The sequence below is a fragment of the Cricetulus griseus genome, chromosome X (assembly GCF_003668045.3).
Source record: "Cricetulus griseus strain 17A/GY chromosome X, alternate assembly CriGri-PICRH-1.0, whole genome shotgun sequence".
Taxonomy (NCBI): domain Eukaryota; kingdom Metazoa; phylum Chordata; class Mammalia; order Rodentia; family Cricetidae; genus Cricetulus; species Cricetulus griseus.
Genome location: NC_048604.1, coordinates 15,205,894 through 15,219,325, shown reverse-complemented (window position 1 = coordinate 15,219,325; position 13,432 = coordinate 15,205,894). Strand labels below are relative to the sequence as shown.

The 13,432-nt window shown below is 40.9% G+C and overlaps 1 protein-coding gene across 1 annotated transcript; it reads left to right on the top strand.

Annotated features, from left to right (window-relative positions):
• The first annotated feature begins 637 nt into the window (after nucleotides 1-637).
• On the top strand, nucleotides 638-13,127 carry Cd40lg (CD40 ligand). The gene is made up of 5 exons (XM_027433442.2): nucleotides 638-793; nucleotides 2,942-3,073; nucleotides 7,472-7,526; nucleotides 9,323-9,385; nucleotides 12,751-13,127. The coding sequence occupies exons 1-5, from the start codon at nucleotides 638-640 to the stop codon at nucleotides 13,125-13,127; spliced, it is 783 nt and encodes a 260-aa protein (XP_027289243.1).
• The last annotated feature ends 305 nt before the right edge of the window (nucleotides 13,128-13,432 follow it).

Here is a 13,432-nt window from a genome sequence, read left to right as displayed (position 1 = left end):
TTCCAGCTACAATTTATTTAACAGGGAGTCCTTTTTTGCTTTATGATATGCAGTTTGGACTACCAAAGCTAGCAAGATTTCGTTGAGCTTATAAAGAAACAAAGTTTCAAGAAGCAATCAAACTAGTGGCACACTGGGCACGAAATCAATCCCTATTTTTCCTAACATCTGTTCCTTCCCTTTATACCAGGTTCCTGATTATATTAGTAAGACTGAAATTGAAATAAGTTTATTACTAGTGGACTCATTTGTCACTTTCCTTGAAACTGGTGAACCCCAAACTTTAGACAGTGATAGGAAAAATACTGCCATTGTCTCTTAAGAAGTCTGTGACATTTCAAGGCAAGAATGAATGTATGGAAGAAGAAACTTGTTTCTTCTTTACTAACAAAAGGGAAAGCCTGGAATGATATGGGTGTAATTTTTAAAAAAGGAAAGAAAAGAAAAGAAAAAACCTTTACGTAACATTTTTGGGGGGCTGGGACAGAAGACTACGAAGCACATTTTCCAGGAAGTGTGGGTTGCGACGATTGTGCGCTCTTAACTAATCCTGAGTAAGGTGGCCACTTTGACAGTCTTCTCATGCTGCCTCTGCCACCTTCTTGGTCAGAAGACACCGTTCCAACTTTAACCCAGCATGATAGATACATACAACCAACCTTCTCCCCGGTCTGTGACTACTGGGCTGCCTGTCAGCATGAAAATTTTTATGTATTTACTTACTGTTTTTCTCATCACCCAGATGATTGGGTCCGTGCTTTATGCTGTGTATCTTCATAGAAGACTGGATAAGGTAAGGTGAACTACAAGCCTTCATTGACTGAATTGGGGGTCTTGTTGATTTGGGGACTGGTTGATGTAGGTTCTCACCAACTGAGGGAGGACGGTAGAATCGGTAAGTGAATTAATAGTCTTGTGGTATAATGCTTGTTGCCTAGTCAGTGGGGTCTCACAATTATGCCTCTGACTAAGGGATCTGAGGTCAGACAGCCTGGCTTCAAGTCTTAGCTTAGCTCTTAACTGCTCTGAGATTCTGAGCATGTCACTTTATACACTTTATATTTCTATTCCTGTTTCTACACCAAGGAACTAGAGATGAAAATGGCACCCCTGCCACAGATCAAATGAGTCTAGCCCTGTAAAGCACTTAGAATACTATCTGGCACATAGTAAGTGCCAGACCAGTAGCGGCTATAGTTATTTCCTAAAATTTTCTTCATAAACTGCCCCCCCATGGAGACATTTTTCTTTAAAAATTTAACCCAGAGAAAAGGCGCGTTGATTTGGTCTGAAAATCCCCTGTAGTTTGGATTAGTACAGATTTATACAATCCCCTCAATTTGCAGAGTTTTTTAAAAATCAGAATGGTGCTATCTGCACAACTCTTCAATGTCAACTGCCATTGTAAGCTGCTCTCTGCTCGTCTGAGGTGTTTTCCACCCTTAAATGGTTGCTTATACAGTAATAAGAGAGGACAAGGAGGTAGCAGCTATTTAGAAAAAGGTAACTTCAGGATTTACCTTGTATCCATGTATTGATTCTCTTCCACTGAGGGGAATGCCGGCTGTGTTACAAAATGCCAATCACGGGAGATTAAGAGAAAAGTAATCAGGTACCTAGCTGCTCCTAAAGTCTGGAAGTGAAGACAATAGCTAGGCAACAACTGGATGGCTGCATTTTCTCTGGGATCATTGGCTAGCCTTTCTTGAAATGAGGACGAAGTGGAGGTCATGAAGTTCCTGTTGCTATAAGGAGAGGTAGTGATGGGTAATGAGATTGGAGATGATCTGCCTACCCAGTCCAAGTGGATTTTACTGCTGAGCATAGAGACAGGTCTCATTGTTTATTCAGTGGGCTCTGTCAAGTGCCTGTATAGAGATTGGCCTTGAGGATAATGGGGAAATTATAACCCGTATAGACTCAAATGCACTATAATATTTAAGTGAACCCTTAATGACATGCAAAGCGATTGGCAAACTACACCTTATTTTTCTGCTTTGTTTTTGTTTGGTTGGTTTTGGATTTTTTTTTTTTTTGGTTTTGAGACAGAGTCTTATAATGTAGCCCAGAATAGTCTAGAACTCACCATACATAGATCAGACTGATCTTTAACTCACAGAAACACTCCTGCCTCAGCCTAGCAAGTGCAGGGATTGCAGACATGTTCCACCATGCCTGTATTGGTTCTTCTTTTGAAAGTTAAGAACCTCATTCCTCTCTGCTTCCCGTTACCTCACCCCCAGTTTACCCAGGTGGGCTCATGAGGGAAGAGGTGAGGGACAGCGGGAGGAGGAGTGGGAGAGAGAATTGAGTTTGGAATATAAAATGAAACTTAAAAAATAAAATAATTATAAAAAATGAAGTTAAGAATCTACACTTGTGGTATGGAATTAGTTGACAACACAAGTTAATAGCATATAGTTAATTACTCCAATATTGGAAAAGTAAATATCTCATTCACTTTGGGGCTGAGAGATAATTTCTTTAAAAATGCAAATGCTTTCTACAAGTATGTAAGAAAGGAGAGATGCAATTATAAATCCACATTACAAATGGACTCCTTTATAAAGCCCCATTTTGTGAACATTGCCATGAAGCAGGCAAGCTAGCTTAGCAGCAAACTGCTTTATAGCTGATGGGAAATATGACAATTATAGGATATTGCTGCTGTGGTACATTGAAAAACATAGATACTTTGTGATGAAAGGTCGCTAGAATAGCTGTAATTTCTATCCAGAGCCATTGATAACCTGACATCAGATTCATTGTCTTTTTGAGGCTGTTCAATGGCAAGCATCAAAGAGCACTAATCCAGCATAATAACTTATAATACTCCTCACTTATGCTCTTCAGTGCCATGGAAGTGAACGTGGAGGCAGACATCATTAGCTGCATTCTTCTTCACTGTGACATTTCTCATAAGCCTGTTATTTCAAACCAGGTAGAAGAGGAAGCAAGCCTTCGTGAGGATTTTATATTCATAAAAAAGCTTCAGCGATGCATCAAAGAAGAAGGAACCTTACCCTTGATCAACTGTAAGGACCTGAAAAGGCAATATGAAGACCCTGTCAAGGTAAGTGACTCAGTTCCTGGCAGACTTCACTGAGAAGTCTGAGTACATTTCCTAGCTGTGCAAACTGAATTCCGACCCTCGAAATGTTTCCGACTGTAAGCAAGGGTGGTGGTCACACCTTCAACCTCAGCACTGTAAAGCCAAAGCAGAATGGCAGACTGCAACAAATTCCAGGCCATTTTTGTTCTACAGAGTGAGCCATTACCCAAATGTGGTGTATATAAACACACACGTGCACATACATACATACACACGTATATAGGTGGGTGTGGAAATGTGTGCATACAAGAAGCACAAACGCAGAGCAAGTTTTAGGATGAAATGGAGAGGAAAGGTGGACATGTGCACATTACTGAAATAGAAATAGGTTTCTCTGGAGAAGATAGGGACCCTTATGCATAGCGACACATGCTTATCAGTACATACACGTGACTGGCACACAGTAGTTACATAGTACATACAGTTGGAGTTCTATATTTCTGTATTTCTCCATTCAACCTTTGATATCTTACCATTGTAAAACCAGGGTCTGAGCTCCATTTCTTAGGGAAATTAGCAACGGTTGGCTGGTGCCATCTTGGTAGCCCATAAGGGAAGATACTGCCTGTCCTGATAGTACTAGAAATCCCTGAAGTGCTTATCCAGTGATGAGAGGGATTTCAGGTACTGTGATAGCAGGCTCTTCCCTTTTCTTGCATAGAAAGAGGTGGATGCCCCCTCTCAGTGCGGTTCACAGTAGAGCCCATGTAACACTACTCGCTCACAGAGCCATTCCATGCTAAAGATTCGAGCCTTTTCAAACCATCCAGCTGTCATCCAGCTTACTAATAACTGAATATGTAAACCATGAATTTCCAGAATTTTCCCACTTATTACTGCATCACCGACAGGAGCTCAAGGCACTGTATTTCCCTGAAACAGAACATCGAAAACTCTGGCTGCCCATTTCCCTTCTGAACACTGATTCTAATACCTTTTGAATAATGGAGTAAAGAGTATAATAAGATCCTATTTCATTTGTTAGTTTGTGACACAAATGGAAGTCAGAGGACAACTTTGTGAGACTTGATTCTCTCCTTGCACTATGTGGGTCCTGTGGCTCCCACTCCGATCCTCAGGCTTGGCATCTGCTGCCTTTACCCGCTGAGCCATCTCACGGTCCTCTTGAGAGCTCATTTATGAACTCAATACACATCCTCCTGCACTGTCACCAAGGTGCGGTGTAATCCAGTGAAGAAGATTTTAAAACCTTATTCCTAGGCCACTTACTGGGATCAGAATACAGTTCAAATCTGTCACTGGCTTTTGAGTTCCTTATATTAAACTAGAATTTATTTATTTAGATTTTTTTGAGATAATCTTGTATAGTCTTGGCTGGTCTTGAACTTGCTATGTAGCTGAAAACTTGCACTCCTGATCCTCCTGCTTCTAACCACAGGCAGGTACCACTATGTCCAGTTTAACCTGGAATTTATTGTTTCCATTCTCTGCAATGCCTGATTGCTTTTCAAGTTAATTTTTGTTAAGCAGGGTTATAGTGTATCTTGAATTAATATCCATATTCCAGAATCTAGGACTTAGATAAAACCTCTAACACTTTATTTGCAAGATTGGTGAAGTCAGGAAATGTCTTAGGTTTCTTCAGTGCTTATAAAGTTCTAGGTGTAATATAGGGTACTGGGAGGTGTTTCTAATTTTAACATGTATAAAGTTGTGTTAAAGACGATGTTTGATAATCCAAATAACATGACTATGTTTTGCTGAATAGCCTTAGATAACCGATTTCATCTGAGTTCCAGTTTCTCTTGTATAGCATAAGGGGGGATGAGACTCTCTATAAGGACACTACCAGCCCTGACATTCTCCTACTATGTGATCAGTCTTCAATTTCCTTGAATGGTAGTAAAAGCAGCTTGTTGGGTTTTCCATTTTTCCTTCTCACAGAGAGGATTCACAGGTCATCTGCCAATTCCCTTTCTCCTTATTCAGGTCTGATGTGCAAAGCTTCCAGATTCATCTGCCCAAGATAGGAGCAAGGACAAAGAGTCGGTTCTGTTTGTATGAAAGAAAAAAAAAGTAGAACTTTTTAGGTATATCAGCCAAGGCCCTAGTAATGTACTAGATACCTGTCAGGGATACCCCTTGCTCCTTTTGCAGCAGCTATGGAGCTCCAGGCAATGTCATCTTTACCTAGGATTTTAAAAAGCTGAGATGCAAAGTTATCCAGTTAATTTTCTTCTATCGACTGGTCCCCTTTTAGATCACCATTTCCCTAGAGGTCTCGCTCAGAAACAGTATTTGGAACTTCTTAGCCCAGCAAGTCAACTATAGACTAAATCCAGATTAGATTTGTGTTTTCTCTGCTAATACTAGCGGGCTTTAGACTATGATCTGGCTGGCCAAGAGTAACCTTGAAGTCACAGGACCAGATGCAATTCTCAGTTCTTAGAATTTCAGTCTTCTCTCTACCACTTCGAAGTGGTCACCCAATTTTCATTTAAATACCTCTCATGACAAAGAGCTCATTATCTTCAGTGACAAGTGCCACAGAGCTCTCATTGTGGGAAGGAGATGGGAGTCAGAGCTCAAGTTAGGGCAAGTAGAGGCACCATTTTGAACAGTGTAATTACACATTAAAATCTACCTCACTCTGTCTAGAATGGTCAGTCTCATGGTTATCTGTCTATCAGTGTCTGAGGTGCCTTTGATGACATAAAATCATTCCCATTTCAGGTTAAAGGGTGCTATATCCATTGAAACAGAAATCATTAATCCAAGATTTTTCTGAAATTTGATTTTAATAAGGCCTTTCATTTTAAGTGAAGTACAAAAAAAAGGCTCTGGGGAGTGTGGCTGGGGGAAAGTTCACGAAAAGGCAAGACTGGGTGCATAAAAGACAAACTCTGCTGACTTCACGTTTTTCATCTGGGCCAGGTCCCAACACCACTGCAACCACCTAGCCTAAAAGTAGTATCTTAACTTCAATCATCACACAGTAGTGTTTGAAAAGACACCAGTCATTTGTTTACTTGTTAGCACACAAACATTTTCCTGTGGCCGCATTGTCATAGAGCCCCATTGCAGCTCAAATGGAAAGTTGGTCTGTGGAGCCCATGTGAACATCTGTGGAGCCCATGTGAACGTTTTGAGGCTCAGATTCCACTTTGGGACTCCGTGCCTTAGGTCCTCACATCTGGCAACCAAGCTGAGTGTACAGCTAAAGTAGTTGAGAGTTACAACACAAATGCCTTCTTGGGGTGATGAATGTGAAGATATGAGGTTCCAGGAATGTCAAGGAGTACAGGACTCTCAGATGTGGGTGCACTACTATTTTCTTTCCTCTCTTGTTCAGAGTAGAGTGATGAAACAGACTGAGGCAGGCCTGTGGATATGATCCTATGTTCTGAACTTCATTTAATCCTCAGACCCTTTGGATAACCTCATACTTGCTAGGCCTTTCATTCATTTTCATTCTCCTTAAAATGGCGGCGATAGGTGTTATCATCTCTCAATCTACATAGAAGGAAGTCTGGGTTAGCTTCCTTAAGTCAGTCTAGTATTCTTTCACCTTATAAGTAAAAGAAATCTTTAAGTGTTGCATCTAGCTAGTCATTATGGTACATGTCTGTACTCAGCATTTGGGAGGTAGAGGCAAGAGGATCAGGAATTCAAGGTCACTCCCAGCTTCATAACAAGTCCAAGGTTAGCCTAGGCTACCTAAGAACCTGTCCTAAAAACACAGAACAATTTGCATAGAATTTTCTAAAGAAATAAATAAAATAAAATCTTAAAAGAGAAACAAGAAACTATGTGTTTTGAACACCATCACCAGCATTAGAAGATGGCCTATATTTGCTGAATGTTGATTAATCTACATAAGTACAGGCCACACGGGATAGCTATCCACAAAAGCACATTCAAAGAGAAAGTCTGGATTTCTCTCCCATGATCATATTCAAATATTTTCCTATGAGGTTTCAAAGCAACCTTATCTGAACAGGCCCACACCCCACATTGTGTTTGATAATATTCCACACGCCAGCTCCCAGTGTTGAATTATTGCCCCATTCAGCATTATTCATCAATATCTGTCACAGGCATTGAGGTCAGGGTCATAGAAAGGGTCAGAATCACAACCTCTGGTCTTGGGAGAGCACTGTAATGGAGATAATAAGGCCTGGATTTTGCTTCTAGGATCTCCCCTGAGTTTTCTGGGCTGTCAGCTCATCTGTCAGAGCCAGGAACTCCCAATTGCTATGATGGAATTAATGACAGCATCTTAGTCTATATTATAATCCTCACCAGGCACGGACAACATAGTTGCCAAATGAATGAGACCCTGAAACCCCAAAATCAGAGCTTCTGTCAACTGATCTTTTGCAATGATTCTCCTTTTAGGATATAAAGTTAAACACGGAAGAGAAAAAAGAAAACAGCTATGAAATGCAAAAAGGTATGTTGCTATTTAGCTATTTCTACAAGTTCTTAAAGAGTAAGACCACATGAAACAGAGAACATTTAGCCCTGGAAAGAAAAGACATTTGTCAAATAGGTACCCTCTCAGGCCTCAGTGATAGAAAGGCTTTTTATGTCCATACCAATGAGGGTATGTTCCTGTAATGTTGGTAACATCAAATATGAAGGAACCCCACATCCAATACCTTTATCCAAGCGATTACACAATCTGGCTCCACCTTCAGAGGACCAGATGACAAGAAAGTCATCTTTTGGTTAAAAAAATGACATTCATCATTCAATGATAACTATTTTATGAGAGGATGGTACCCAGTGGGTCTCTGGGATCAATGGACACAATACTACATTCTAATCTTTGCCCTGTTCTTGACGTGAGAGTGTCCTGGACATCTAGGGGTCAGAAAGGGGCCTTGACGGCTCTCAGACCCAGTACACTCTTGAGAATATGAATCCCCTTAAAAGCATCACTGAACAAATGACCTCTGCTCAGACTTGTCTAGAGATAGGATGCCTTACACTTAATAAGACAACTTGGACTATTTTTGAACAGCTCTAATTGTTAATTATATTAAGGTCAACATCTATTCAAAAAAGTCTTACCTCAAATTCCTGGAATGTCTCCTTACTGGACACATTACTGTTCTTTAAGGCCATACTAAACATAGAATAATTACTCCCTTATATGAAAGCTGTCTGGTTACTGAAGACAGCAACCACGACCCCGAGTTTCCATTGAATTTTTTCTATCTAGGCTAAAGATACCCAGCACCTTCCACTCTTCCCTTTATGATCCTTTCAAGGCTCTTTCCTCTCCCAGCTATTTCCTCTTCTGAGCACAACTCTCCCCAGTCCTTTGAGAATATAGCACCCCCAAACCATGATATGTGGAGTGACTTTAGTATAAAAGGAGGAGTGCTGCTGCAGAAGCTATTATACTGCAAAGTTATTGAATACAATGCTGCAGCTACAGAAATCTAATGTACAAGAAGAAATGCATACATATAAAGACAGAAATTAGATTTCCTTAGGTGAAGAGAGTGCTCTGAACCTGTCTCAACCACGGGTCTGATGCCCAAGGCTCATCTGATTCCCCTGAAGCTTTCATCCTCACAGTGACTATGAGACATGTTCAGTGATGCCATGTTATCTGCTAATTGCAGTGAGCTTTTAAGGAAAAGCCCCTGTGGATGTAGGTCTTTCAGGTAATGCATAGTTTTGTCATCAAAACATCCTTCATAATATACCTACAAAGTTCTCAAAATCATTATAACTGGAAAGAAAGCTCCTACGGATTCTATACTTAGGAGATGAACACTTTTAATTGGGAAGCAAGGCTCTTGCAAGGGAAAGAAAGCTCAGTTTGATAATCTGGATAGTCACTTGAGCAAATCAGACACGATAATCATGTTACTAGCTCAGTGCCCAGCCACAGCTTTGGTGTCCACTACCATTCCAGTGTATGGCAGTTGTTCTTGCTTTTGTAAGATTCAAGACAGATTTATTGAAGACAAATGTTTTGGCTTGTGTCCATTCCGTGTTAAGTGGAATGGAGTATTGAATATCAGAGAAAGGGATCAATGGAAATAGCCAATAAAGTTTTTTTAATGTATTAGAAACTACCTTTTCCTTCAGTGGGAAGGATTAGTAGACCAGTTTTCCTTCCTTTAAGGTAAACTGCTCTAGCTAATATACAGTTGTAGAACAGTACCCATTAATTCCACGTGCAGTTGTACATTTCGTTGGCCTGACAGTGTGCTTTTGGTTTCACTTCAGGTGATGAGGATCCTCAAATTGCAGTACATGTTGTGAGTGAGGCCAACAGTAAAACAGCATCTGGTAAGTCCCATAGCATCTGAGTGAAAGCCACCCAAGTGTTTGAGTGTGTGTGTGTGTGTGTGTGTGTGTGTGTGTGTGTGGTGTGTGTGTGTGTGTGTGTATTGCATGCACGGGGAGGGGGTACTCCAAAGCTATGCAGCCTAATCATTAGGCTCTTCTCTTCCTCCAGGGACCAATTTACAAACCTACCCATATAACTCTCAAACACTGTCCTTTGTTATCAAAGTCAGCTCAAATGCACAGCTGGGACTTAGAGCGGCAAAAGGAGGTGGGGAAGAGTCCCGATGTTCTCATTATGTTTTTGCTCAGTGGCTGATTCTAAATGATGAATGACTGAGTGAAGGAACCATTATTTTACAAGCATAAAAAGAAATGGCAGGTAGTGGCCTCCTCACTGGGAACATCTGTCCTCCTAAGACCTCCCCACTGTACATAAATGGGTCTCAGGAGGTCTTTTTGTCATCTGTCAATCCCTGTATGATTAACCCCAGCCTCAGTGGGGCTGACCTCAGGGAAATTAAAGGTAAAAATCATTTTGTAATGATCAATAGGCGCCAAGAAGTTAGATTTTTCAATGAAGTAACAACAGATGGCATATCGTGATCTTTTCAACACCGAATGCTTTTATTTCCACATATATCCTACCATCATCCTAGCCCATATTTTCCCCCAAATCTCTGCCTTGTGAAAGCTGATGCTGTAGAATGTGTCACATCTGTAGATGGATGGAAACGTGTGTGCTAGCATAAACTCCCCATGTATACAAAGGCATGAGCATCAGAGCAGCATTTGAAAGCTTCAGCAGAGTGCTCTACAATGGACTTCTAAGTCATGTGTTTGTGTATGCGTGTGTGTGAGAGAGACAGAGAGGGAGAGAGAGAGAAACACAGAAAAACAAAGAAGACAATATCTTGTCTCTGAGGTGACTTGAGCTACTCAGGGTATAACACAGATGCACATACTACATGATATTGTGGCTCACAGCACAAACGTAAGAGTCCTGGTTAGGGAGTTCATGAACACTGGGTTTCTAGAGCCAATAACCACATACTCATTGTCTTTAGACAAATCCCATTCATTCTGTTGCAGTTTTCTTTCTCACATACTTCCCAGAGTAGTTTTGGATATCAAATCAACTAATGTGGGAGAAGAGTTACATTATTAAGCTATGCTATACCTGAGTAAGGTGCCAGTACTTAGCTTGCTTCACTGTAATATCCAGAAAGTGACATAAAGTCCTTCATGGAGACCAGTTGTTCCTATAATATTTATTAATTTTGTCATATAGCATTCTCTAAAAATATGCTTACAGAAAAGCACCACAATTATTGCTGTAGCCAGGGAATCCATTCACATGATATATTCACTTTTGCATTAGATTATAATAACAGAGAAACCTCTTAGAATCACTTCCTACTGATCTTTATCAAGTTCCACCTAAATCTTTTGGGACTTGGGTATATTTAGTGGAATTTTGAATTTTTCAAAAGGCCTACTAGAATTGGCACTGCCTGTGAAATATCTCACAGTCTATATCACAGTAGATCTATCTGCACAGGACAAAATAGGAAATAGTATAGGACACTGTAGCTCCAAATTTCTCATTCTTTCCTGGACATGATGCTATAAACTTGACCTACATGCCCCAGAAAGAACTTAAATGAAGTAGGGAATTAAAAAGGGGAAATCGGGGCCTAATGGCACATATCTGTAATCTCAGTGCTCAGGGGTGGGGCAAAAAGGATTAGATGTTTAAAATCATCCTAACCTACTAAGCAAATTCCAGGACAACCTGGGCTATAGGGGACAGAGGCAGGTAGCCTGGTCTGCATAGCAAGTTGCAGGCCAGCAAAGGATATGTAGTGAAGCCCTGTCTTAGAAATGAAAAAATGCAAGGGAAGACCCAATTCATTAAACAGAAGAGAATCTGCTCCTTTTTTTTTTCTAAATCAAATCGTCCAAAAGTGAAAACATCATAAAACAAACATCCTTTATGGAGAATGTCAGGTACCCAGAAATACCAGGTGTGGTGAGATGCCTTCTTACCCCCCCAAAAAAAAGTCTGAATAAGAAGCATCTTATGCTGTAGGTGATGTAAAGCCACAAAATAAATTATTTGGAAAATCTCAAGAAAGCAAATATATCACTACTTTTAGTTCTCCCCACCTCCCACCCATTGCCCCCATCAAACCTAGCTCTCTGTGGAAGCTGAGATTTTAAATCATGTACACACATGACTTTGAACCCACTCAACATCTCAGCAGAGAAAATGGTACACTGTTGGTGGGGACTCTGCTGTAGCCACAAGAATATGGGTACTTTCATGTTGGTGGCACCCACTACAAGGAGAGATGAAAACACAGTTAAATGAGCACATGGTTTATTTTCATACTTCCTTGCCTATTTTAGGCTTGGTCGTGGGAGGCAGGTCAGGCCTGCAACAGCATAAGGTAGAAGGAAGACATAGGGTCTTGTCTCTGAGCTGTCGCTAATCTAGGTGGACTGACAACTATAGAACTCATGATAAGCTAAATATTCACATATTAGCAAGAATTTTCTGTAATGCATAATTCTGAAAACATTAGCACTTCACTTTCAAACCATTTATTCATTTGTTCATGAATTCATGTTTGCATAAGTATGTCTGTGTGTATGTATACTTCAGTGAATGGTAGTGGGAGTACACAAAGAACAGAAGAGTGCACTCTTGTCTCATCACTGCCGACCTATTCTCCTGAACCAGGGGCTTTCTTTGAACCTGGGACTCATGTTTTCTCACGTAGGGTCGATACCAACATGTCTCTGTGATCTGCTCTTACACACCACCTCTCCAGTCCCTTTTGTATTGCTGTTTTGAGACAGGGTTTCACTTAGCCTAGGCGGATCTCAAAGTCATTATGTGGCCAAAGATGACATTGACCTTAAACTCAAGATTCCCCGCCTCAGTGTCTGGGAATTCTAGGTGCATATCACCATGTCTGGCTGATCATTTGCACTTTTCTTAAATTTAAGGGCAAATTGGTTCTAAAGAGAGAAAGCTTCCTGTTACCTGCTAATTTATTTAACTTTTCAATGTCTCTAAACTATGCTTTCATATTGTCCCTATTCTGTTGCTGAGGAACTTAGGCTTGGGGAGATCAAGTGACTTGCCCAAGCTCAAAGAAAACCCAGGTTTCAAGCTTACACTAACTCTGAAGCCCATGTAAACTTGGTATCTATAATTTCCCCATGCTTCTGTTGTCCATATGGTGCCTTGAGAACTCATTCTCACATGAAGTCAACATCCAGCCTTAAACTTTATTTCCTGTTAGAATATGTGCCATGCTGTGCTTATGCTCACCAGGGTTTCCCCCTCTTTGTTACAGTTCTACAGTGGGCCAAGAAAGGATATTATACCATGAAAAACAACTTGGTAATGCTCGAAAGTGGGAAACAGCTGACTATTAAAAGACAAGGACTCTATTATGTCTACACCCAAGTCACCTTCTGTTCTAATCAGGGACCTTCGAGTAAAGATCCGTTTTTAGTCAGCCTCTGTCTGAAGTCCACCAGTGGATCTGAGAGAATTTTACTCAGGGCAGCAAACACCCACAGTTCCTCCAAGCCCTGTGGCCAACAATCTGTTCACTTGGGAGGAGTATTTGAATTACAAGAAGATTCTTCTTTGTTTGTCAACGTGACTGATGCAAGCCAAGTGATCCACGGAATCGGCTTCACATCTTTCGGCTTACTCAAACTCTGAGCTGTGTGCTGTCCTAGGCTGCAGCAGGGCTGATGCTGGCAGTCTTCCCCATACAGCAAATCGTTAGGACCCGCCCCCTGTTGAACTGCCTATTTATAACCCTTGGACCCTCCTTATGGAGAACTATTTATTATGTATCCCAAGGCACTTAGAGCTGAAAGAAGAAATTTCCAGGGCAGGCAAAATCCTAACGGACCCTGCTCCCTAAGAGCTTATCATCAGAAACAGCAGCTCTGCTGATGCATCCAACCAGAGAGCCCTAGGAAAAGACAAAGCCATAACGCACAGATGACAGAGCTCGGATG